The 27,218-nt window shown below is 43.1% G+C and overlaps 1 protein-coding gene and 2 long non-coding RNA genes across 4 annotated transcripts in view; 2 read left to right on the plus strand and 1 right to left on the minus strand.

The window, feature by feature from the left end:
* LOC139534861 (uncharacterized) overlaps window positions 1-9,649 on the plus strand; it is a 24,087-nt gene extending 14,438 nt beyond the window's left edge. Inside the window, exons 2-4 of one of the 2 annotated variants that reach the window (XR_011667018.1) lie at window positions 1,081-1,323; window positions 2,590-2,740; window positions 9,332-9,649. This is a non-coding gene — a long non-coding RNA (uncharacterized lncRNA). The remainder of the gene's footprint in view (window positions 1-1,080; window positions 1,324-2,589; window positions 2,741-9,331) is intronic. The other variant, XR_011667017.1, reaches the window with a different exon arrangement.
* LOC139534862 (uncharacterized) lies at window positions 6,332-15,342 on the minus strand. Its single transcript, XR_011667019.1, has 3 exons — window positions 15,186-15,342; window positions 9,307-9,526; window positions 6,332-6,649 (listed from the first exon to the last, which is right to left on the minus strand). It is a non-coding gene; the product is annotated as an uncharacterized lncRNA (long non-coding RNA).
* A 4,723-nt stretch (window positions 15,343-20,065) lies between these two features.
* Window positions 20,066-27,218, plus strand: part of sepsecs (Sep (O-phosphoserine) tRNA:Sec (selenocysteine) tRNA synthase) — a 40,366-nt gene continuing 33,213 nt past the window's right edge. Inside the window, exons 1-4 of the mRNA XM_071333261.1 lie at window positions 20,066-20,155; window positions 20,554-20,678; window positions 24,438-24,592; window positions 24,720-24,838. Of these exons, the coding sequence (XP_071189362.1) occupies window positions 20,565-20,678; window positions 24,438-24,592; window positions 24,720-24,838 (388 nt within the window). The 5' untranslated portion in view covers window positions 20,066-20,155; window positions 20,554-20,564. The remainder of the gene's footprint in view (window positions 20,156-20,553; window positions 20,679-24,437; window positions 24,593-24,719; window positions 24,839-27,218) is intronic.

The raw sequence follows: 27,218 nt of genomic DNA on the forward strand, positions 1-27,218 counted from the left end.
ATTTCTCCATGCTTTTGTCACTTCTAGGTTAGATTACTGCAATGACCTACTTTCTGGCTACCCGGATAAAGCACTAAATAAACTTCAGTTAGTGCTAAACACGGCTGCTAGAATCTTGACTAGAACCAAAAATTTGATCATATTACTCCAGTGTTAGCCTCTCTACTTCAGTGCTAGCCTCTCTACACTGGCTTCCCATTATGGCAAGGGCTGATTTCAAGGTTTTACTGCTAACCTACAAAGCATTACATGGGCTTGCTCCTACCTATCTTTCCGATTTGGTCCTGCCACACATTCCTACACGTACGCTACGGTCACAAGACGCAGGCCTCCTTACTGTCCCTAGAATTTCTAAGCAAACAGCTGGAGGTAGAGCTTTCTCCTATAGAGCTCAATTTTTATGGAATGGTCTGCCTACCCATGTGAGAGACTAAGACTCGTTCTCAACCTTTAAGTCTTTATTGAAGACTCATCTCTTCAGTAGGTCCTATGATTGAGTGTAGTCTGGCCCAGGAGTGTGAAGGTGAATGGAAAGGCACTGGAGCAACGAACCACCCTTGCTGTCTCCGCATGGCCGGTTCCCCTCTCTCCACTGGGATTCTCTGCCTCTAACTCTATTACAGGGGCTGAGTCACTGGCTTACTGGTGCTCTTCCATGCAGTCCCTAGGAGGGGTGCGTCACTTGAGTGGGTTGAGTCACTGATGTGATCTTCCTGTCCAGGTTGGCGCCCCCCCCTTGGGTTGTGCCGTGGTGGAGATCTTCGTGGGCTATACCTGGCCTTGTCTCAGGATGGTAAGTTGGTGGTTGAAGATATCCCTCTAGTGGTGTGGGGGCTGTGCTTGGGGTTATATCCTGCCTGTTTGGCCCTGTCCGGGGGTATTGTCGGACGGGGCTACAGTGTCTCCCGACCACTCCTGTCTCAGCCTCCAGTATTTATACTGCAATAGTTTATGTGTCGGGGGCTAGGGTCAGTCTGTTATATCTGGAGTATTTCTCCTGTCTTATCTGGTGTCCTGTGTGAATTTAAGTATGCTCTCTCTAATTCTCACTCTCTTTCTCTATCTTTCTCTCTCTCGGAGGACCTGAGCCCTACGACCATGCCTCAGGACTACCTGTTCTGATGACTCCTTGCTGTCTCCAGTCCACCTGGCCGTGCTGCTGCTCCAGTTTCAACTGTTCTGCCTGCGGCTATGGAACCCTGACCTGTTCACCGGACGTGCTACCTGTCCCAGACCTGCTGTTTTCAACTCTAGAGACAGCAGGAGATGTAGAGATACTCTGAATGATCGATTATGAAAAGCCAACTGACATTTACTCCTCAGGTGCTGACCTGTTGCACCCTCGACAACCACTGTGATTATTATTATTTGACCCTGCTGGTCATCTATGAACATTTGAACATCTTGGCCATGTTCTGTTATAATCTCTACCCGACACAGCCAGAAGAGGACTGGCCACCCCTCATAGCCTGGTTCCTCTCTAGGTTTCTTCCTAGGTTCTGGCCTTTCTAGGGAGTTTTTCCTAGCCACCATGCGTCTACACCTGCATTGCTTGCTGTTTGGGGTTTTAGGCGGGGTTTCTGTACATCACTTTGTGACATCAGCTGATGTAAGAAGGGCTTTATAAATAAATTAGATTGATTAGATTGTCTAGATTGAGGAACAGACGCCTCACAAGTTCTCATCTGGCAGCTTCATTAAATAGTACCCGCAAAACACCAGTCTGAACGTCAACAGTGAAGAGGCGACTCAGTGATGCTTTTCTACTAGGCAGAGTTGCAAAGAAAAAGCCATATCTGAGACTGGCCAATAAAAATAAAAGATTAAGTTGGGAAAAAGAACACAGACACTGGACAGAGGAACTCTGCTTAGAAGGCCAGCATCCCGGAGTCGCATATAAATCTGAGTTATAGATCTTTCATTCCCATTGAAAGCAAGTCTAAGAAGCTGTGGATCTGTATAAACGCAACATGTAAAGTATTGGTCCCATGTTTCATGAGCTGAAATAGAAAATCCCAATAATGTTCCATATGCACCAAAAGCTTATTTTCTCAAAAATGTGTTTAGATCCCTCTTAGTGAGCATTTCTCTTTTGCCAAGGTAACCCATCCACTTGACAGGTGTGGCATATCAAGAAGCTGATTAAACAGCATGATTATTACACAGGTGCTGGGGACAATAAAAGGCCACTTTAAAATGTGCAGTTTTGTCACACAACACAATTCCTTATATGAACTGTAACTCAGTAAAATCTTTGAAATATTACGTTTATATTTTTGTTCAGTATAGATGGTAGAATGATTCTCTACACAATGACTGCTTGTTTTGTCACAAACTGATATTAGGCAAACTATTCAAATTTTAGCAAGCAGGAAATGGCGGTGTGATTTCTGCATAGTGCATATTTAATGTAAATGTATAGCATGTCTCTGTACGAGACATTGGGCTAAGCAATTAACAAAACATCATACTCTGTACTCTCACACAGATTCAGAGTGTTAAGTGCTAAAATGTCAGTGATGATCTGTTTAAAAATGCTATAACATTAAAGGGCTTAATATTATGTTTTACATCAATATACCATTGCAGGGACTGTCGACACCTAAACAAAGAAAGTGGAGGAGACAGAGGAGAAGCAAATTCTTCTGAAGGAGATAGGACAGCACTGCCAGTACCTGAGGGAATAGGTCCAAACTGTCAAAAGTCTGATGTCCACCATTACAGAGGACACACAAAGTAAGTAAGTTTTATCCCGAGGTGGCATTTCAAAACTATCATTGGTAATGTGTCTTTCTTTGAGGGTCCAACCAAGGGACATGGTTGACCAGCATCCCATTGACAGTACAACTAGGGCATACCCTCAAATGGACCCTGACCTTATTGTTACTACCAACCAGGATACAGGTTTTGCAATGATTGCGTTAGTTTTGTATCCGGGGTACTCCTCAGCTCAAGCCGTGTGCCCAGTTCTAAGTTGACTGTGCACAGGCTCACGTTTTGCTGCATTGGCGGCATTATTGGTGCAGCATTATTGGTGCAGCTCCATAAAAGCCGTATTGGCGACTCCATAACAGCAACAATTTTCAACCACCGCTAGTCCACTTTACATTTTGGCCTAGCCTACTAGTAAAAACGGTATACTTTTTAGCCTACATTGTTTTGTTAAATTGTAACAGGGGAAACAGTCAAGATTTTTATCTTGCCAACTTTCAAATGCAAAGACAGGCATAACGCTCCAATCGCGCATCTTCATAGCTATGTTCATTGGACTATAGGTCTAGGCTACATACCCGTAAATAGGCTGACTGACCTAGGTCTATACAGTATGTTAAGATAGCCTATGTAAAATACATGCAAATAAGTATGAACTTACATTTATTCTCCCTGGTAGGCTTTTGTGCATCATATTGCATAGGCCTATAGGCAATTTATGCGCATGATGAAGAACGTGTGTCCATCTCTTGAGCCCGACTTGTCCTTGGCAAACATGATTAAAAGGTAAAACACAAATCATGGCACTGCCATCTGCGTGATAATGAATTCAGTGCATCATTGTCCATCAATTTCCAATATTGTCACGCCCTGACCATAGAGAGCCATCGGTTCTTGTTTGTATGGTTCCCAATTAGAGGCAGCTGGTAATCGTTGTCTCTAATTGGGGATCATATTTAGGAAGCCCTATCTCCCACCTGCCTTGTGGGATATTGTTTGTTTGTTCTTGTGCACCACGACGGTCGCGTTTCGTTGTTCGTTTCTTGATTTGTTTAAGTTTCACTAAAATAAAGATGTGGAACTCCAATCACACTGCGCCTTGGTCCGTCTCTCCTCACGAGCGTGACAGAATATCCCACCAAGCAAGGACCAAGCAGCGTGCCATGGAGAAGAAGGTGAGTTGGACCTGGGAGGAGATCAGGAGTGGATGCGAGACCCTTCCTTGGGATTTTGGGGATTTTTTTTGGGGGGGGGGGGGGGGGGCACATGGGGTGGTTGACTGAGCAGCGGGGAGTGCCAGAGCCCAAATGGCAAACTCTGGAGGAGTTCAACGAGGGATACCGGAGAGAAGTTTTGGCGAGGAGTATGCGGCAGCGCAGGCGCACAGTACCATCTGTGCCGGCCCCACGCACCAGGCCACCAGTGCGCCTCCCCAGCCCGGTATGTCCTGTGCCGGTGTCTCACACTCGCCATGAAGAGTGTGTCTTCAGTCCGCTGCCACAGAAACCCCAAGATTATTTTTTTTTTGGGGGGGGGGGGGGGGGGGGGCACATGGAGCTGTCGGCTGAGCAGTGGGAAGAGCCAGAGACCGTCAGGGAGGCGATGGAGAAGTTGGGGGAGAGAGAGAGGCTAGAGATGTTGGTCAAGTGTGTTCTGCTCAACATTCGACCTGAAGAGCCTGTCAGCAGTCCGGTGCCACCTGTGCCGGCTCCACGCACCAGGCCTCCAGTGCGCCTCCCCAGTCCGGTACATCCTGTGCCGGCTCCCCGCACACGCCCTGAAGTGCGTGTCACCAGTCCGGTGCCACCTGTGCCGCCTCCACGCACCAGGCCTCCAGTGCGTCTCCCCAGCCCGGTACGTCCGCTGCCGGCTCCCCGCACCCGCCCTGAAGTGCGTGTCACCAGTCCGGTGCCTCCTGTGCCGGCTCCCCGCACCAGGCCTCCAGTGCGCCTCCCCAGTCCCGCTCCTAGGCCGGAGCCTTCCTCTGCGCCGGTGCCCAGTCCCGCTCCATGGCAGGAGCCTTCCTCTGCGCCGGTGCCCAGTCCAGGCACGGCATCCAGTCCCGCTCCAAGGCAGGAGCCTTCCTCTGCGCCGGTGCCCAGTCCAGGCACGGTGTCCAGTCCCTCTCCCTGGCAGGAGCCTTCCTCTGCGCCGGTGCCCAGTCCAGGCACGGCGTCCAGTCCCGCTCCAAGGCCGAAGCCTTCCTCTGCGCCGGTGACCAGTCCAGGCACGGTGTCCAGTCCCGCTCCAAGGCCGGAGCCTTCCTCTGCGCCGGTGCCCAGTCCAGGCACGGCGTCCAGTCCCGCTCCCTGGCAGGAGCCTTCCTCTGCGCCGGTGCACAGTCCAGGCACGGCATCCAGTCCCGCTCCAAGGCCGAAGCCTTCCTATGCGCCGGTGACCAGTCCAGGCACGGTGTCCAGTCCCGCTCCCTGGCAGGAGCCTTCCTCTGCGCCGGTGCACAGTCCAGGCACGGCATCCAGTCCCGCTCCAAGGCCGAAGCCTTCCTATGCGCCGGTGACCAGTCCAGGCACGGTGTCCAGTCCCGCTCCCTGGCAGGAGCCTTCCTCTGCGCCGGTGCCCAGTCCAGGCACGGTGTCCAGTCCAGCTCCATGGCCGGAGTCTTCCTCTGTGCCGGTGCTCAGTCCAGGCACAGCGGCCAAGCCAGCTCCATGGGTGGAGCCTTCCGCTGCGCCAGTGCCCAGTCCAGGCACGGCGTCCAACCTAGCTCCATGGCCGGATCCGTGGTCGGGGCGGGGGCCAAGACCCGCACCGGAGCCGCCACCGACACTAGTCACCCCCCCTACCCACCCCATTTGGTTTCAGGTTATGTGGCCGGAGTCCGCACCTTTTGGGGGGGGGGTACTGTCACGCCCTGACCATAGAGAGCCCTCGGTTCTCTATGGTGTTTAAGTCAGAGCGTGACTAGGAGGGTGTTCTAGTCATTTATTTTCTATTTGGCTGGTTTGTATGGTTCCCAATTAGAGGCAGCTGGTAATCATTGCTTCTAATTGGGGATCATATTTAGGAAGCCCTATCTCCCACCTGCTTTGTGGGATATTGTTTGTGTGAGTGTTTTTGTGGACCACGACGGTCACGTTTCGTTGTTCGTTTCTTGTTTTGTTTAAGTTTCACTAAAATAAAGATGTGGAACTCCAATCACGCTGCACCTTGGTCCGTCTCTCCTCACGAGCGTGACAGATATAGACATAGCCTAGGCCTATGATTTCAATGGGATCACGGTATGTGTGCATAGGCTAATGCACCTGCATGGTTCAGTTTGAATTTAAAGGCTATCATTTTCCCTATGCACTAATTCACTCCCATTCAGTAATTCAAAACAATTAGATCGTGTAATTAGGAAGCTACACTGTATCCTTCACTTGTCAGCCACAGTTGAAACAACTACTACACCGGCCACTAAAAGCAGCACTTCAAAAAAGTAGCAAACCTTTTGTACCAATCCAATGCTTTTTAAGCATAGTGGGAGGGAACTAACACCCATAAGGGAGAAGGCAGGATAATTGAAAGTAACTTTTGTTTTGGGGTCTGACTAAGAGCACACTGGCTGTGGCTGATATTCTAAAAGTAGACCCACACTAACAAATGACTTGCCAAATGGTTTTGTAAAAATATTTGTTTACTTTCAGTCACAAAGTACAGAGTATATTTCTTTCTTGGAAGCCCTCTGGTCTTCTTTTGACTTTTCTTCTTCACCCTCTTGTCCTGCCACTGCTATCTCTGCCCCTTCTCCTCTATTATCTTCTCCTGCTTCTTCTCTCTCCATCTCTCCTGCCGTCTCCTCTCTCTGCTCTCCTCCTGCCTCCTCTTTTTCCATCTCTCCTGCATCTCCCTCTCTCTGCACTCCTCCTGCCTCCTCTCTCCATCTCTCCTGTTGCCTCATCTCTCGTCTCCTCCTCTTCGGAAACATGGTTCCATCCTGCGGAAGGAAACAATATTGAAAATGAACACCATAAGCGGTTATGTTATCTAATACAGTAGATCTAATGGATTCACTGTGTATTCTTCAACACTTATTACTTAAGTTGTTACAAACAATGGCCTCCAGATACCTTTGGGTAGTGTGTATGGTAGTTAATGCTAGCTGGTGTTTGGGTTGTTTTTCACCAACAGGCTTTGCATGCCGAGTAGGCAGTGGGCCAGCTTATCCATTGCTTAGGATACTTCCAAAGTAAGGAGCGGGTTGTATTCTGTGGGGAGCTCAAACTTAATCTTAGTAACACTATAGAGAAGCTGCAGATGGCGGGGATGGCTTGATGACACCGAGCTACCTGTCTGCCTGCCCTTGGACATGCTGACTACCTTCTCCACTGACCATCTATGAACTTCAAGGTTCTCTCATGACTGTGGCAGATCATCTGCTGATGGCTTTAAGAAGCTCTCAAAAAGTATTCACCTCTATTTGCTGATCTATCTACTGTTGTTGTACCCTGTATTTATTTTTTTATTACTTTTTTCTACTTTACAAGCGCTTTGAAATTGTCTCTGTAATGAAATGCACTATAAAAGTTTAACAAATTATGACCCACATAAATCGTGTTAGTTCTTGTTGTTTTTAAACAATGGAGTAATACCATACAATTTGAGCATTCGTGATAAAGAATAAGACAACTGTGCTTGCCTCTGATAGTATTTACCAGTTATATTCTTCAAGAATCAAAGGGTAAATGAGGCTACATCAAGAATAGGAATGACTCCCAGATGCCAGATTGTACCTTTATTTGTTCCCAAATCCCAGATTGTACTTTTATGCCTGGCTGGTATTAGGACAAGTTAGACATTTACCTAGCAAGCACATGCTAGCAATGTTGCAAGCTCTAATAAGAGATCTGAGATCTGCATATTAATACACTCAACCACGATCAGGGTTCTCTTGATCTGTAGAACCGATCTTGGACCAGTGTTTATGTGCTTCTCCTTCAAGCTAGCTAGTCACCTAGCACCTAGCTAGCTAATTCGTTTGGTGCTGCTTTCCAGTGGTAAAGTATGTGGTAAATAAGATTGTAACCAAGCTGAACCAACAAAATATTTTGAGAAACGATCAACTCATTATGCTGCAACTGTGTCTTAAAATTCTAATAATGATCATATATGGTTATAAACTGTAAAGTAAGCATTTGCTCATTTGTGCTTGGCTAACCTTGCAATCCAGGCTTTGTTACATTTCGGAACTCATCAGGAAAAGCCCCATTTGGCCGCAGAAAAATTTCCGGAACCCATCGGGAATATCAGAGTGTGGGCGACGTTCCTAATGCAGTTTAGACAGTATTTTCCTATCCTATTCTAGTGGATGAGGAGTAAAGTGCGTACCGTGGGCAAGTGAAAGGTGATTTTGACGTGTGTATTCCACACTGTTTGAAAAGTATTTCTGTGTGATATACACGCCATTTGAGCGACTGGGTTGATTAAATATGGGAGGTTTGTTAATGCTGTGAGGTTGCTTTTCTGCCTCTGGTATTGAGCAGTATTATGAAATGTTTATGGTTTTGAGAGCTTGACAAATTTTCCATAAATAACGCATCCCCCTAAAAACGGATTTAAAATTTGATGGCTCCACCTGCTGGGTTTACATATAATATCTTTCTCAAATAATATTTGGATTAAAGAAGTCTAGTTTCTAAATTAGGCCCTAGCCTGGTGCTTTATTTAAAGAAAGGAAGGCCATGGATCTCAAATTTGATGGCAATGGTCAATTAATTTAATCATCAAATGTGGTTGATGAGCCTGCTTTCACCCCAGTCTTCACACATACCTTTAATCCCTATGGATGGCCCATGGATTTAGTTTGTGGCTAAATGCTTCAGTTATCATGGGTAAGTACGCCCTCTTGTGACATAAAGTTCACATTACAAAAGTATGGGACAGCTCACACAGTAGAGGAATCAAATAGATTTTGTCAAATAATTTCAAATACATAAACTGTGCTTGGTTTGCCTGGTACAATGGAAAAGTCGAAAAAGTGCAAATTCCAAACTAAATCACCAGCACCTCAAGTATTTAAAAGTATTTGGCATAGTATTTGACCCAGACCTGGTTCACAGCCCACTCTTTTGAAACAAATAATAGATTGACAATAGGACAGCACAATTGGCACAGGACATTATTATTTTTTATTGAAGGGAATTGAGCTGCCGTCCTGAACCTTCCTTTAAGATTTCAGTTTTACATTCCTAAAACGGACTGGGAGACCCGGGTTTGAGACCTTCAAGGAGAATAGTACTGTCGCCTTTCACTAAAATCCCTACATTGGTGGCAGTGGTGGGATGGTGTCTTGGGGGCCATTGAAGAAGCGTGTACACATGAGGGACTTGGTATATTGAAGCGTAGGAACATTGTGTGCATGTGAGGGACTTGGCATAGCGAAGCATATAAACACGCAAATAGACAGAATATTATATATTTTATAACGTTGCCTAGGTAATCCTGTTACAATCCCATTTCACACAACCAGGAACCTCCCGCTCCGCCTGCTCTGTAAGAAGCTGAGTCCCCGGTTTGTGGGGCTGTTCAAGGTTCTCCGGAGGGTCAACAAGGTAATTTACAGATTACAACTCCGCACTAACTACCGGATCTCACCATCTTTTCATGTTTCCCTCCTCAGGTCGGTGGTTGCTGGTCGCCGGCTGATGCCGTCCTCCACGACACCCCTCCGCCTCCCTCGGACTTCAAGGGGAGCTTCGCTTATGCCGTCAGATCACTCCTGGACTTCCGACGTTGTGCGGTTCGGCTCCAGTACCTGGTGGACTGGGAGGGGTACGGTCCAGAGGAGCGGTGCTGGGTTCCAGTGGATGACATTCTAGATCACAACATCATCCGAGAATTACACCTTTGCCATCCGCACTGGCCTGTTCCTTGTCAGAAATTGCTCTTGTTTTGCATCGCTCTACAATCATTATTATTAAACTCACTAATTGCACCTGTTTCCTGACTCCCTGCGTCAACGTTACAGGTGTCTCTAGCTTAAGTGGTTCAAGAGTTACTGTTGGTGGGTAATTTTATGCTAATTTATACAAATGTATATAGTTATAATTGATAAAAGTTTTTAATAATTTGAGGATGGGACATGAGAAATGTGGTTTTGCGTCTCTAGCTTGAACAGTTCAAGAGTTACTGTTGGTGGTTAATTTATGCACATTTATAGCCTGAATATTGTAGTTGGTATTGCAATTAATTGGCCAGGAAGCAGGAGCATTTTGAATAGCTATCACTGTATTTCTATGATTTTCATTTAAACCCATGTTAATTTAGGCGGAATTCTACATAAGGGTGCAAATTTCAAAAAATCACAAAAGCTCTGACGAAGGCCGTGAGGCCAATACGTAAGCTTATTAAATATCGGTGATACTATCAAGAGCAGTGTGCGGTTTCCTTCTTCCTTCAATTTAGGCTGATTTAAAATGGTTATAGTTTAAAAAGTATAAATAGTATCAAAAAGCCTTTGCCGAGCAATCTGATGGTCAGTCTGAACATCTCAGTGGTTTGGTGATAGCTTAAATGTTGTAGGAGGAGATACGCGCCTACATTTTCACATTTTCCCTATGCCTTCAGAAAGTATTCATACCCCTTGTGTGTTACGGCCTGAATTCAAAATGGATAAAAAAAAAAAAATCTCAACGTTTTGGAATATTTATTTTCTGCACAGGCTAACTTATTTTTATTCTGTCATTTAGGTTAGTATTGTAGCCTAACTACAATGTTGTTGATCCATCCTCAGTTTTCTCCTATCAAAGCCATTCAACTCTGTAACTGTTTTAAAGTCACCATTGGCCTCATGATGAAATCCCTAAGTGGTTTCCTTCCTCTTCGGCAACTGCGTTAGGAAGGACGCCTGTATCTTAGCATTGACTGGATGTATTGATACACCATCCAAAGTGTAGTTAATAACTTCACCATGCTCAAAGGGATATTCAATGTCTGCTTTTTTCCCCTTACCCATCTATCAATAGGTGCCCTTTGAGAGGCATTGGAAAACCTCCCTGGTCTTTGTGGTTGAATCTGCTTTTGAAATTCACTGCTTGATTGAGGGACCTTACAGATAATTATATGTCTGGGGTACAGAGATGAGGTGAAACACTATTGCCAACATTGTTATGTGACTTGTTAAGCACATTTTTACTCCTAAACTTATTTATGCATGTGATAACAAAGGAGTTGAATACTTATTGGCTCAAGACATTTCAGCATTTTATTTTAAATTAATTTGTCGGCATTTCCAAAAACACAATTCCATTTTGACATTATGGGGTATTGTGTGCAGGCCAGTGACACAAACTCTCAATTTAATCCACTTTAAATTCATGCTGCAAGACAAAAAATGTGGAACATGTCAAGGGGTGTGAATACTTTCTGAAGGCACTGTAAGTCAGTCTATGGCACCCATAGGCAATTTCAAGATACAAGACCTGGTTAGACTGTTTCAAGTTATTCAAGTTATCTAGGAGGGTGAAAGACTAACTGTGTACTGTTTTGGCAGTGTGCATGTACAGTGGTTCCTCCTTTAAAAGTTGCGTCATACTGCGGCACACCTTGCGTGCTGCCTCAGCATTCTGTGGCACGTCATTTAATTCTCAGCCATTTCTTCTGTTACTGCAAGCTATTGCTAGTTTGACCACCAGAGGGCATCTTTGAGAAACATTTGATAGTATTCCGTATTGGCATTACCAGAGAATTTAAAACTTTTTTGTAATAACATAGTATACGGTCACCTAATCATATCCAGTTTTATTTGTATTGCTTTGAAATCTTTTTAATTAATTTTTATCTTATTAACACTTCATTTATTAACACTAGCAATTTGTGTAGGTAGCTATCAAGTAAAGACTGGCTCATTCATCCCCCTCCTCTCCACTGTAACTATTCCCCAGGTCGTTGCTGTAAATGAGAATGTGTTCTCAGTCAACTTATCTGGTAAAATAACAGTAAAATAAAATAAATTAAAATATGGGATTGATTTGAAGAAATATGGCTTAATTATTTTGATTAATATTATGGTGTTTCTATTCAGAGAAAAATAAAAAACGAAACCCTCTGGGTTTCTATGGCACTGTACAACGTGACGTCGGGAGTAGGCTACAGGATCGAATGATTCTAAATTGTTTGCCTTCATTAAACAACTGTGTTCCAATATTTCTGTAAATCAGTGATATTTATTCCCGTAGTAATTCGTTATGGATCCATAACTAAATCAACATCTACATTTTGAAAGAGTATTTTTCATCATTATTTTACCGAAATGTGTTTATTTGTTTATTAGGCAACAGTGCAGTCTACAATAAATACTGTAGTAAACATGGGAAAGTGCCCAATTCCTTACATAAGGGAGAGCAGGCCATGTCTGTACTACGAACGTGGGAGACCGGTGTGATGTCTTCATTATTATTCTACAATGTAGAAAATAGTAAAAATAAAGAAAAATCCTGGAATGAGTAGGTGTCCAAACTTTTTACTGGTACTTGCTTAATTAATTAGATTAATATTATGGTGTTTCTATTCCATGAAAAATGAAAAACCCTCCGGGTTTCTGTTAGGATGGAACGAAAATAAGGCGCTGTACAACGTGATGTCCGGCAGTGCAGTACTGGGCTATTTAGGTAAAGAATCCCTGTGTAGTGCTTGTCTCAGAACAGCAGCGCGAAACAGTCCTAAACTAGTTGTAGGCTTTTGCTTCTAACTTCAATATGCTCTTTAAATAAATAAGACCTACACAATTTTTAACAGTATATCTAAAAAAATAAAACATTTTAATGATGTGACACTCCACCAGTGATTACATTTAGAGAATTGGAGGACTCTATATTAATATCTAAGGGGCATTTTCCGTTAGGCTCTGTGAGAATATCTAAGGGGCTTTTATATACTGTAATTCTAAATGAATTAATAATAATAATACTTTTTCCTCTTTCCACGTTAAAGATTCCAATTGATAAAGTGTTTTTAGCCACAATCGGCCCCAACCCCAATTAATACATTTGGGCACAGTCGATAGCGTGCTGGATTTTGGGCTAGAATGTTGAGGGTTCGAAACCTGCTCCCTGCTTGCTATAACGAATGAGTTTGATACACCTGGTATTGGATATGGCTGAAAATAAACTTGCTAAATAGAAATAGAATTTCGTAAATTAACTTTATGACAAAAAAATATACACCATCGTTTGTCTCTACATTAACTAACATATTCCTCTCAATTCTACATTTTTTGATTGACTCGTTATGACGTTATAATTACTTAAATTAACTTCCCCGTAATGTTTTGTCAGCCTTCTTTGCTGAAGTCACCAGGGATGGGTGGCCCGCGTCAAATTCGTCATTGGAACCACTCGATATGATTGGTCATATAAAAACCTTGGGACCCAAATGCATAATGAGTACTCTAACTTCCCTTTGTGGTGGACCTTATATAAAGTAGTAACTCTTTAGTTTCGATTTTCCACTGATGTAGCTCCGTAAATTTGGTAACATTATGTACTATGCAAAGCTGCAAAAATTATTGATTCCGTATCATACACATACCGTTCTACCGCATAATTTTATTTTGAAGGCAAAATCAGAAAACCGAAAAGTCTTAATCTTGCTGCCGTGATGTTAATATTGCTGCTGTAATGCTAATTTCTTCTCTCACATTTTTTATAATTCTTAGGCATTTTCTTCTGAGTTTATCAGCAGGTGGGGACTGGGAGCCCAGAAATACAAAATAGCGCTCCCGGCTGCATAAAGTTATACTACAGGGTACAAACCAGTAATAAGGCCACACCAAGCGTTTATACAGTGGTTCCTCCTTTAAAAGTTGCGAGTATACACCGCGGGACTCAAAGGTACACAGCGTCACGGCTTCATTGCTCCAGACCACCAAGGTGGAGCACATTAAGAAATGGTTGGAGCTTAAGGTAATGAATGTAAAGAACATAATATTCTACAGACCCTATTGATATATGGTGCTATTTCTTGAGGGACTATGGTCTAAATACCCAGCAGCTCTTTCTACTCCACCCATTCCATTTGTCCCAATCCAATACAGTGTAGACCAATACATTACATATTGGCTTATAGAGAAAAAACTATTATGTGTTGACGTAAAAGTTGGGTTGGGAATACTCAGTATATGGTGTCATTTCATGGGGCTCTGAATAATACAAAGTGTTGCTGGCCTTTTACTGTGGTCAAACAGCTTAAAATGGGGTGCCTGGACACTATAGGATAAACAATTATTTGTGCCAATGTAAAAGTGGGGTGGGGAGTACTCCGTAGGGTCTGTGGAATCTATATTATGGTGTCATTTCACGGGGGCTCTGAATAATGCGGAGTGTTGCTGGCCTTTTACTTTGCCCATTACATTGGGTGCAAATAGGCCTACCAATGAGAACTTTTTAAAATATCTACCACTTCTTTCTGAGTGGGTGGAGTAGAAAGTGTTGCTGGGCATATTAACCTCAGTCCCCCATGAAATTACACTAAATAGATTCTGCAGATCCTACTGGTTTTACAAGGTTTTAAGCTTGACTGATACAGCAGACTGAGGAAATTAAGCTATATGCTTAATAATGAAATTATATTTAAATATCAATATCGAATCGAAAAAATGCTACTGATATGGACATAGATTTTCCATATCGGTGCCCATCACTAATTTAATGGATTTATTTGATGACAGATTGAAATGACAATGTCAGACCACACATTTTTTACTGACAAATTTGATGTAATATTTAATTGAAACGAATGAATGTATCCTAGAGTGAGTTTGACCATGAACTTTAACTGACACATTTTACAAAATTGGTGACTTTACCCATAGCCTGGTTGACATTCATTATGTTTCAATTGTAAATAAATTTTTTTTTTTTTTTTTTTTTTACATAAGCCAATATGCCATGTATAGGCCTACAGTGTATTGTATTGTCTCATCGTTGCAACTCCCGTACGGAATCGGGAGAGGCAAAGGTCGAGAGCCATGCGTCCTCCGAAATACAACCCAACCATTCTTGACACAATACCCACTTAACAGAGAAGCACCAATGTGTCGGAGACCGTGTCAGCTAGTGCACAATGGGACAAGGACATCCCTGCCAGCCGAACCCTCCCCTAACCTGGACAATGCTGGGCCGATTGTGTACCACCCCATGGGTCGCCACCAGCTGCGACAGAGCCTGAACTCGAATCCAGTATCTCTCGTGGCACAGCTAGCGCTGCGATGCAGTGCCTTACACCGAACCCAAACCGGCTGCGTGCATGAATTTATTTTGTTCCCCTACACCAAACACGATCTACGACACACAGGTTAAAATAGCAAAACAAACTCTGAACCAATGACATTAATTTGGGGACAGGTAGAAAAGCATTAAACATGTGTGGCAATTTAGCTAGTTAGCTTGCACTTAATAGCTAATTTGTCATATTTAGCTAGCTTGCTGTTGCTAGCTAATTTGTCAAGGGATATAAACATTGAGTTGTTATTTTACCTGAAATGCACAAGCTCATCTACTCCGCCAATTAATCCACACATAAAACGGCCAACCGAATCGTTTCTAGTCATTTCTCCTCCTTCCAGGCTTTTTCATCTTTGGACTTATATGGTGATTGGCATCTACACTTTCATAGTATTACCACGGCTACCAGCAAAACAGTTCGTCTTTCAATCACTCACGTGGGTATAACCAATGAGGAGATGGCACGTGAGTACCTGCTTCTATAAACCAATGAGGAGATGGGAGAGGCAGGACTTGCAGCACGATCTGCGTCAGAAATAGAAAGGAGTTCTATTTTAGCCCTTGGCAACACAGACACTCGTTGGCGCGCGTGAGTAGTGTGGGTGCAATAATTTAATAACATGGATTTCAACATTTATTTTGCCACGCTCGCGCACGCGACGTGTCCGGTCTGGTCAGCATGTTGCGCCACTCAGGAGGTCCAAGTCAAATCAAATTCAAATCAAATGTATTTATATAGCCCTTCTTACATCAGCTGATATCTCAAAGTGCTGTACAGAAACCCAGCCTAAAACCCCAAACAGCAAGCAATGCATGTGTAGAAGCACGGTGGCTAGGAAAAACTCCCTAGAAAGGCCAAAACCTAGGAAGAAACCTAGAGAGGAACCAGGCTATGAGCGGTGGCCAGTCCTCTTCTGGCTGTGCAGGGTGGAGATTATAACAGAACATGGCCAAGATGTTCAAATGTTCATAAATGACCAGCATGGTCAAATAATAATAATCACAGTAGTTGTAGAGGGTGCAGCAAGTCAGCACCTCAGGAGTAAATGTCAGTTGGCTTTTCATAGCCGATCAGTAAGAGTATCTCTACCGCTCCTGCGGTCTCTAGAGAGTTGAAAACAGCAGGTCTGGGACAGGTAGCACGTCCGGTGAACAGGTCAGGGTTCCATAGCCGCAGCAGAACAGTTGAAACTGGAGCAGCAGCACGGCCAGGTGGACTGGGGACAGCAAGGAGTCATCATGCCAGGTAGTCCTGAGGCATGGTCCTAGGGCTCAGGTCCTCCGAGAGAGAGAAAGAAAGAGAGAAAGAAAGAGAGAATTAGAGAGAGCAAACTTAAATTCACACAGGACACCGGATAAGACAGGAGAAGTACTCCAGATATAACAAACTGAACCTAGCCCCCCGACACATAAACTACTGCAGGATAAATACTGGAGGCTGAGACAGGAGGGGTCAGGAGACACTGTGGCCCCATCCGATGATACCACCAGACAGGGCCAAACAGGAAGGATATAACCCCACCCACTTTGCCAAAGCACAGCCCCCACACCACTAGAGGGATATCTTCAACCACCAACTTACCATCCTGAGACAAGGCCGAATATAGCCCACAAAGATCTCCGCCACGGCACAACCCAAGGGGGGGCGCCAACCCAGACAGGAAGATCACGTCAGTGACTCAACCCACTCAAGTGACGCACCCCTCCTTGGGACGGCATGAAAGAGCACCAGTAAGCCAGTGACTCAGCCCCTGTAATAGGGTTAGAGGCAGAGAATCCCAGTGGAGAGAGGGGAACCGGCCAGGCAGAGAAAGCAAGGGCGGTTCGTTGCTCCAGAGCCTTTCCGCTCACCTTCACACTCCTGGGCCAGACAACACTCAATCATATGACCCACTGAAGAGATGAGTCTTCAGTAAAGACTTAAAAGTTGAGACCGAGTCTGCATCTCTCACATGGGTAGGCAGACCATTCCATAAAAATGGAGATCTATAGGAGAAAGCCCTGCCTCCAGCTGTTTGCTTAGAAATTCTAGGGACAATTAGGAGATCTGCGTCTTGTGACCATAGCGTACGTGTAGGTATGTACGGCAGGACCAAATCGGAAAGATAGGTAGGAGCAAGCCCATGTAATGCTTTGTAGGTTAGCAGTAAAACCTTGAAATCAGCCCTTGCCTTAACAGGAAGCCAGTGTAGGGAGGCTAGCACTGGAGTAATATGATCAAATTCTTTGGTTCTAGGCAGGATTCGAGCAGCCGTATTTAGCACTAACTGAAGTGTATTTAGTGCTTTATCCGGGTAGCCGGAAAGTAGAGCATTGCAGTAGTCTAACCTAGAAGTAACAAAAGCATGGATTAATTTTTGCTCCGTCATTTTTGGACAGAAAGTTTCAGATTCTTGCAATGTTACGTAGATGGAAAAAAGCTGTCCTTGAAACAGTCTTGATATGTTCGTCAAAAGAGAGATCAGGGTCCAGAGTAACGCCGAGGTTCTTCACAGTTTTATTTGAGACGACTTTACAACCATCAAGATTAATTGTCAGATTCAACAGAAGATCTCTTTGTTTTGTTTCTTGGGACCTAAGAACCAGCATCTCTGTTTTGTCCGAGTTTAGAAGTAGAAAGTTTTCAGCCATCCACTTCCTTATCTCTGAAACACAGGCTTCTAGCGAGGGCAATTTTGGGGCTTCACCATGTGTCATTGAAATGTACAGCTGTGTGTAATCCGCATAGCAGTGAAAGTTAACATTATGTTTTTGAATGACATCCCCAAGAGGTAAAATATATAGTGAAAACAATAGTGGTCCTAAAACGGAACCTTGAGGAACACCGAAATGTACAGTTGATTTGTCAGAGGACAAACCATTCACAGAGACAAACTGATATCTTCCCGACAGATAAGATTTAAACCAGGCCAGAACTTGTCCGTGTAGACCAATTTGGGTTTCCAATGTCTCCAAAAGAATGTGGTGATCGATGGTATCAAAGGCAGCACTAATGTCTAGGGGCACGAGGACAGATGCAGAGCCTCGGTCTGACGCCATTAAAAGGTCACTTACCACCTTCACAAGTGCAGTCTCAGTGCTATGATGGGGTCTAAAACCAGACTGAAGCATTTTGTATACATTGTTTGTCTTCAGGAAGGCAGAGAGTTGCTGCGCAACAGCTTTTTCATTTTTTTTTGAGAGGAATGGAAGATTCGATATAGGCCAATAGTTTTTTATATTTTCTGGGTCAAGGTTTGGCTTTTTCAAGAGAGGCTTTATTACTGCCACTTTTAGTGAGTTTGGTACACATCCGGTGGATAGAGAGCCGTTTATTATGTTCAACATAGGAGGGCCAAGCACAGGAAGCAGCTCTTTCAGTAGTTTTGTTGGAATAGGGTCCAGTATGCAGCTTGAAGGTTTAGAGGCCATGATTATTTTCATCATTGTGTCAAGAGATATAGTACTAAAACACTTGAGTGTCTCTCTTGATCCTAGGTCCTGGCAGCAGTGAGGGCTCTTCGATACTGCACGGTACTGTCTTTCCAAGCTAGTCGGAAGACTTCCAGTTTGGTGTGGCGCCATTTCCGTTCCAATTTTCTGGGAGCTTGCTTCAGAGCTCGGGTATTTTCTGTATACTAGGGAGCTAGTTTCTCATGACAAATGTTTAACATTTTTAGGGGTGCAACTGCATCTAGGGTATTGCGCAAGGTTAAATTCAGTTCCTCAGTTAGGTGGTTAACTGATTTTTGTCCTCTGACGTCCTTGGGTAGGCAGAGGGAGTCTGGAAGGGCATCAATGAATCTTTGTGTTGTCTGAGAATTTATAGCACGACTTTTGATGCTCCTTGGTTGGGGACTGAGCAGATTATTTGTTGCGATTGCAAACGTAATAAAATGGTGGTCCGATAGTCCAGGATTATGAGGAAAAACATTAAGATCTACAACATTTATTCCATGGGACAAAACTAGGTCCAGAGTATGACTGTGGCAGTGAGTAGGTCCAGAGACATGTTGGACAAAACCCACTGAGTCGATGATGGCTCCGAAAGCCTTTTGGAGTGGGTCTGTGGACTTTTCCATGTGAATATTAAAATCACCAAAAATTTGAATATTATCTGCTATGACTACAAGGTCCGATAGGAATTCAGGGAACTCAGTGAGGAACGCTGTATATGGCCCAGGAGGCCTGTAAACAGTAGCTATAAAAAGTGATTGAGTAGGCTGCATAGATTTCATGACTAGAAGCTCAAAAGACGAAAACTTCATTTTTTTTGGTGTAAATTGAAATGTGCTATCGTAAATGTTAGCAACACCTCCGCCTTTGCGGGATGCACGGGGGATATGGTCACTAGTGTAACCAGGAGGTGAGGCCTCATTTAACATAGTAAATTCATCAGGCTTAAGCCATGTTTCAGTCAGGCCAATCACATCAAGATTATGATCAGTGATTAGTTCATTGACTATAAATGCTTTTGAAGTGAGGGATCTAACATTAAGTAGCCCTATTTTGAGATGTGAGGTATCACGATCTCTTTCAATAATGGCAGGAATGGAGGAGGTCTTTATCCTAGTGAGATTGCTAAGGCGAACACCACCATGTTTAGTTTTGCCCAACCTAGGTCGAGGCACAGACACGGTCTCAATGGGGATAGCTGAGCTGACTACACTGACTGTGCTAGTGGCAGACTCCACTAAGCTGGCAGGCTGGCTAACAGCTGGCTAACAGCCTGCTGCTGCCTGGCCTGCACCCTATTTCATTGTGGAGCTAGAGGAGTTAGAGCCCTGTCTATGTTGGTAGATAAGATGCAAATGTATTGCATGAATGAAGTGGATAGAGAAGAAAGTGTTTCTGGGTATTTAGACCTCAGTCCGCCATGACATAACACCATTTATAAATTCCACAGACCCTACTGAGTATTCACAACAATACTTTTACTGAAGCACCAATAATCGTTTTTGCTCTATAAACCAATGTATTCCATATACAGTGATTCGCATTGTGGCCATTTATTTGACATTGGAACATGTTTTAAATATAACATGTAAGGCAAATGTCACTTAAATATGAACAAATACGAATCATTGTTAATGTTCCGACAATAAATGTTTTTTACTATTACGTGGGACTTTATTTAGGACGATAACGAAATTCTGTGACCCGGAAGTACTTTCTTTTTAGTGTTGCTGACAGAGAAGGAGATCTCTAGCGACTGGTTCGTGACAGGGAAAATAGAAAGAAAGGTAAAGCAGATTAAAAAGATAAACGCTACAATAACCAGTTGCCAAATCAAGATTTTCAATAACGGTGCTGAGCGTCACTTGGATTCGTCGTTCTAGCCTACACACTACACCCAGATTCTGGATTATTCGTCGCATAGCTTCGTCCCGCTACTAGCCATTTAAGTTACCATTTATATTAATACGTTTGACTTACAGATAGCCATCTGTAACATAAAAGTAAAGTCTAAATTGTTAATGTAAATGGTCATTTAAATGGCTAGTTGCGCGACGAAGCTAGTCGTCGCATCACGTTAGAAGCAGGTTGTACTTTGTACTTGAGTTTCGTGAGGAACACGTTCGCTAAAGTACAAGTTTATACTGACGAATTGCATATGTTAATCTACCCATCTATTTGACAGCAATTGTTGAGATGAATAGTGAAAACTTTTCCATAAGTGAGAAGATTGTGTCGCCATCATACATTCGCCAGGGGTCACAGGCACGTCGCAGTCATGAGCAACTGATTAGACTGCTTTTGGAACAGGTATGATCCGATTTACAGACCTTAGAATTCTCTGAATAGGGACGTCAAACGTTCAGCCTGCTGCACAGACCCTATTGACGACCTAGTCTAGAGCGCCTGGTTAAATTCTGTTTAAGAGCATTTTTAAAAAACTATTTAAATGGTTAATACTAAGACGTATGTGATTATTGAACAAATGTGTGAATTTGCTTAATTTACTATCATCCTAAATTAAGATATTTAATTATTTTACCATATCTAATTAATGTATATTACTCTACTTTCCATGATGTGGACACTAAATTACACAAACGGACGTTTTGACCACATCGAATTGGGGGGAATTACACATCCTTTTTACCTCAGATTGGTGTTTCTATTTGTATATTTTATGGATCCCCATACTCTTCCTGGGGTACAGCAAAATTAAGGCAGTTTATACAATTTAAAAAACATAACAATATCTTCACAGATTTCACAACACACTGTGTGCCCTCAGGTCCCTACTCCACTACTACCACATATCTACAGTACTAAATCCATGTGTATGTATAGTGCGTATGTTATCATTGTGTGTGTGTGCCAATGTTTGTGTTGCTTCACAGTCCCCGCTGTTCCATAAGGTGTTTTTTTTCTTCTGTTTTTTAAATCTAATTTTACTGCTTGCGTCAGTTACTTGATGTGGAATAGAGTTCCATGTAGTCATGGCTCTATGTAGTACTGTGTGCCTCCCATAGTCTGTTCTGGATTTGGGGACTGTGAAGTGCAGGTGATGGTAATCTGAATCAGGGTTAGTTTGGCAGCTGGGGTGAAAGAGGAGTGATTACGATAGAGGAAACCAAGTCTAGATTTAACTTTAGCCTGCAGCTTTGATATGTGCTGAGAGATGGACAGTGTACCATCCAGCAATACTCCCAAGTACATATATGATGTGACTACCTCAAGCTAACTGAACAGTAGTCAAGTTGCGACAAAACTAGGGCCTGTAGGACCTGCCTTGTTGATAGTGCTGTTAAGAAGGCAGAGCATCGCTTTATTATAGACAGACTTCTCCCCATCTTAGCTACTACTGCATCAATATGTTTTGGCCATGACAGTTTACAATCTAGTGTTACTCCAAGCAGTTTAGTCATCTCAACTTGCTCAATTTCCACATTATTTATTACAATATTTAGTTGAGGTTTAGGGCTTGTTTTGTTCCAAATATTGAATTCCAAATTGAATTTATTCCTTGCCACCCACTCTGAAACTAACTGCAGCTCTTGTTTGAGTGTTGCAGTCATTTCAGTTGACGTGTATGGTGTTGAATCATCCGTATACATAGACACTCTGGCTTTACTCAGTCAGTGGCATGTCGTTAGTAAAAATTGAAAAAAGCAAGGGGCTTAAACAGCTACCCTAGGGAATTCCTGATTCCAACTGGATTATATTTGAGAGGCTTCCATTAAAGAACACCTTCTGTGTTCTGTTAGACAGTAACTCTTTATCCACATTATAGCAGGGGGTGTAAAGCCATAACACATACGTTTTTCCAGCAGCAGACTTTGATCGATAATGTCATAAGCTGCACTGAAGTCTAACAAGACATCCCCCACAATCATTTTATCATCAATTTCTCTCAGCCAATCATCAGTCATGCTGAAATTCTGAATAGCATTGTATCTGGTCAAACACAATTTTTTCCAGAAGTTTACGATGGGTTGGTAACAGGCTGATTGGTCGGCTATTTGAGCCAGTAAACGGGGCTTTACCCTTCTTGGGTAGCTGAATTACTTTAACTTCCCTCCAGGCCCGAGGGCACACGCTCTCTAGTAAGCTTAAATTGAAGATGTGGCAATATTGTCTGCTATTATCCTCAGTCATTTTCCATCCAGATTGTCATTGTTGATAGACAACAATAATTTTTTCACCTCTTCCACACTGACATTACGGAATTCAGAAGTACAATTATTGTCTTTCATAATTTGGTCCAATATACTTAGATGTGTAGTGTCAGCGTTTGTTGCTGGCATGTCATCCCTAAGTTTGCTTATCTTGCCAATGAAAAAGTCATTAAAGTAGTTTGCAATATCAGTGGGCTTTGTGATGAATGAGCCATCTAATTCAATGAATGAAGGAGCTGAGTTGGCTTTTTATTTATTTTTATTTATTTAAGGTTCCCCAAAGCTTTTACTATCATTCTTTATATGATTTATCTTTGTTTCATAGTGTAGTTTATTTTTATTTAGTTTAGTCACATGATTTCTTAATTTGCAGTACGTTTGCCAATCAGTTGGGCTGCCATTTGCCTTTTGCCTCATCCCTTTTGCCTCATCCCTCTCAACCATACCATTTTAAATTTCTCATCAATCCAAGGGGATTTAACAGTTTTTACAGTCATTTTCTTAATTGGGTGTGTGCTTATTAGTAACTGGAATAAGTAGTTTCATAAATGCGTCAAGTGCAGCGTTTGGGCTGCTCCTCATTACACACCAACAGACCAGCAAATATTCTTTACATCATCAACATATGAATCACTACAAAAAAAACATTTTTACAAAAAGATTTTCAAATCAGGTCACGCTAGAAAAAGTCCCTGCTAAAACAGACTGTAGGTCTGTCTGCTGCCTTTTTCATTGGCACAGCCTAAATGCCAATCACCAAATGAGGGGACTATTGCAAGTGTGGTTAAACATTTTTTTTGAACATGTCAAGTCTTCATTCTGCAATCGAGACGGGAGTAACAGCAACCTAATTTTGTTGACAACAATTTATATAAAACAGTGCTACTGTGCCGCTCTTTTTACAGATTTATAAACTCAGCGGAGAACGTGCTGTCCATTCCGCTCCATTATAATCTAGAGGTGTGTTTCTTTAACACGCGCATCCAATCCCTTTGATGTGAACCTGTAGTAATCTCAACTATTCTCTTTGTGCCAATGTATATAGTAGATGGCCAATGCGAAAAAGGAAACCAAACACTTTTTATTGACTGGATAATGTCAACGAATCATCACCTTACAGGTAGTTCTACATAGTGGCATGGGGTTGGCTTTCATTTGAGTAATAGCTTCACTGTCATCTGTGTATTTGTTTGTGTACCTGATTTGAATTTGCCATTTAGGTTAGATGGACATGCGCGTATAATAAAATAAACGGTACCAAACTAAATATATGAATCTGTTTAAAGCAATCGATTTAGTATCATCTTGATGACTATAAACTTTTTATATTAACATCCTCAATCTGAGGTTAAAAGGATGTGTAATTCCACTCAATTCATGTGGTACAAATGCAAGCTTGCATAAGGTAGTAACACAAACTGTCCACGTTAGGGAAATTAGCGCAATGTAAAATAATCTTAAAAAGAAAATCTAACATGTCAATTTAGGATGATAGTATATGTTGTCCACTCACAAGCTATTGCAACAATTACACCTATTTGTCCAAAAATGTAGAGTGTTTAAAAATCTTCTCAAACACTATTTAACTGGGTCCTCTAGACTAGAGCTCCATAGTATGTACAGCAGCTTGAATGTTCGATGGCACTACTAGTATTGGACAAATTCAGGTAGGTCCCTCCCCGCTTCGTTCTGTTTACTTCCAACTCATTTTTATTGCATAACGCAACAGTTTGGACTAATGATAACATCCATGATGTGAATGGAGATGGAGTGCACAACAACCATAACTTAGATGGATACTACACATACATTTGTATACAGTTCTATTTAGCCTACATAATTCAGGTGTTGTGGCTGAAGCATGTACCTTGTTGCGTATCCTCACTGTACCTTATAGGGCAAATGTCCTGAGGAGGGATGGAGCGAGAGCACAATAGAACTCTTCCTGAATGAACTGGCTGTGATGGACAGCAACAACTTCTTGGGAAATTGTGGCGTTGGCGAGAGGGAGGGCAGAGTGGCCTCTAGTCTGGTGGCCCGACGACATTACAGGTTATCAGCTGTTACTTGTAGCATTTTCAAAATAGACAAATTTACTTTAGCTTTGCTAAATTCCAAGTAGCCTTCAGTTTTGTCATACATGTCAGATCATGAGATCTGTGTTTATTGCTTTACACAGGTTAATCCATGGGATAGGACGATCTGGTGACATTGCTGCAATTCAACCCAAGGCTACAGGTTCCAGTCTGCTGAACAAGCTGACTAATTCAGTTGTGCTGGACATTTTAAAACTTTCAGGTGTGTAACTAAGTTTCCATTCAGCCTACTGATAAATTGATGGGTGGGGGGAAATCGATAGTAAGCCAACATATCACAATATTATTGTAGACAATATTATATCGATACTTTCACTCCCAAGTATCTATTTGTTTATTTATTTTTTAATAGTATGATTATTATAAACTCGGCACTGTCAACTGTGTTTATTTTCAGCAGACTTAACATGTGTAAACATTTGTATGAACATAACAAGATTAAGCAACTGAGACATAAACTGAACAAGATCCACAGACATGTGACTAACAGAAATTGAATAACGTGTCCCTGAACAAAGGGGGAGTTCAAAAGTAACAGTCAGTATCTGGTGTGGCCACCAGCTGCATTAAGTACTGCAGTGCATCTCCTCATGGACTGCACCAGATTTGCTAGTTCTTGCTGTGAGATGTTGCCCCACTCTTCCACCAAGGCACCTGCAAGCTCCCGGACATTTCTGGGGGAAATGGCCCTAGCCCTCACCCTCTGATCCAACAGGTCCCAGACGTGCTCAATGGGATTGAGATCCAGGCTCTTTGCTGGCCATGGCAGAACACTGACATTCCTGTCTTGCAGGAAATCACGCACAGAACAAGCAGTATGGCTGGTGGCATTGTCATGCTGGAGGGTCATGTCAGGATGAGCCTGCGATAAGGATACCACTTGAGGGAGGAGGATGTCTTCCCTATAACACACAGCGCTGAGATTGCCTGCAATGACAACAAGCTCAGTCCGATGATGCTGTGACACACCGCCCCAGACCATGACGGACCCTCCACCTCCAAATCAATCCCGCTCCAGAGTACAGGCCTTGGTGTAACGCTCATTCCTTCGACGATAAACGCAAATCCGACCATCACCCCTGGTGAGACAAAGCCGTGACTCGTCAGTGAAGAGCACTTTTTGCCAGTCCTATCTGGTCCAGCGATGGTGGGTTTGTGCCCATAGGCAACGTTGTTGCCAGTGATGTCTGGTGAGGACCTGCCTTACAACAGGCCTACAAGCCCTCAGTCCAGCCTCTCTCAGCCTATTGGGGACAGTCTGAGCACTGATGGAGGGATTGTGCGTACCTGGTGTAACTCGGGCAGTTGTTGTTGCCATCTTGTACCTGTTCTGCAGGTGTCATGTTCGGATGTACCGATCCTGTGCAGGTGTTGTTACACGTGGTCTGCCACTGCGAGGACGATCAGATGTCCATCCTGTCTCCCTGTAGCGCTGTCTTAGGCGTCTCACAGTACGGACATTGCAATTTATTGCCCTGGCCACATCTGCAGTCCTCATGCATCTTTACAGCATGCCTAAGGCATGTTCACGCAGATAAGCAGGGAACCTGGGCATCTCTCTTTTGGTGTTAAATGTGTTTTTCAGAGTCAGTAGAAAGGCCTCTTTAGCGTCCTATAGCTTGTTCTCCATCTTCTTTTTAAGTAGTGAGCAAACATGTTTTCAGCACTTTTATTTCCATGACTTGCTGCAGCAGACATATACAGATCAATATGTTTGGAACATCAAATCGCAATAAAATTGCAGTATCGATTTGAAATATCTATAGAATATTTTATTTTATCTGCACCTACAGTGCATTCGGAAAGTATTCAGACCCCTTGACTTTTTCCACATTATGTTACGTTACAGCCTTATTCTAAAATGGATGATATCGTTTTTTCCCCCTCATCAATTTAGACACCATACCACCCATAATGACAAAGCAAAAACAGTATTCAGAACCTTTACACATTACTTTGTGGAAGCAACTTTGGTAGCGATTACAGCCTCAAGTCTTCTTGGGTATGACGCTACAAGCTTGGCACAGCTTTATTTGGGGAGTTTTTCACATTCTCGGCATATCCTCAGTTAAATAAAATAAAGATCCTCTCAAGCTCTGTCAGGTTGGATGGGGAGCGTCACTGCACAGCTATTTTCAGGTCTCCAGAGATGTCCGGGCTCTGGTTGGGCCACTGAAGGACATTCAGAGACTTGTCCCGAAGCCACTCATGCATTATTGTGGCTGTGTGCTTAGGGTCATTGTCCTGTTGGAAGGTGAATTTTGTCCCATTCTGATGTCCGGAGCAGGTTTTCATCAAGGATCTCCCTGTGCGTTGGTCCGTTCATCTTTCCCTCGATCTAAGAGAGCAAATATTCTATGCCAGGCAAAATCTCACATTAGCTCATTGTTATGGAGGTATCCCCAAAAAATCTATAGAAAACCGTTTAAACGTGAATGCAGCACCTTTGCTGTTGTTCTGGCTGTTTTGTTTGACGTGACTGTCATAGCCAAAGTTGGCTAGCTAGCAAGCAAGGGATAAGAACGTTGTCAGCCATCATGGCAACGGAAAATTTAGAACGAATGACTGGGTTGCTTAACGGC

This window comes from Salvelinus alpinus, chromosome 11 (assembly GCF_045679555.1).
Source record: "Salvelinus alpinus chromosome 11, SLU_Salpinus.1, whole genome shotgun sequence".
NCBI lineage: Eukaryota > Metazoa > Chordata > Actinopteri > Salmoniformes > Salmonidae > Salvelinus > Salvelinus alpinus.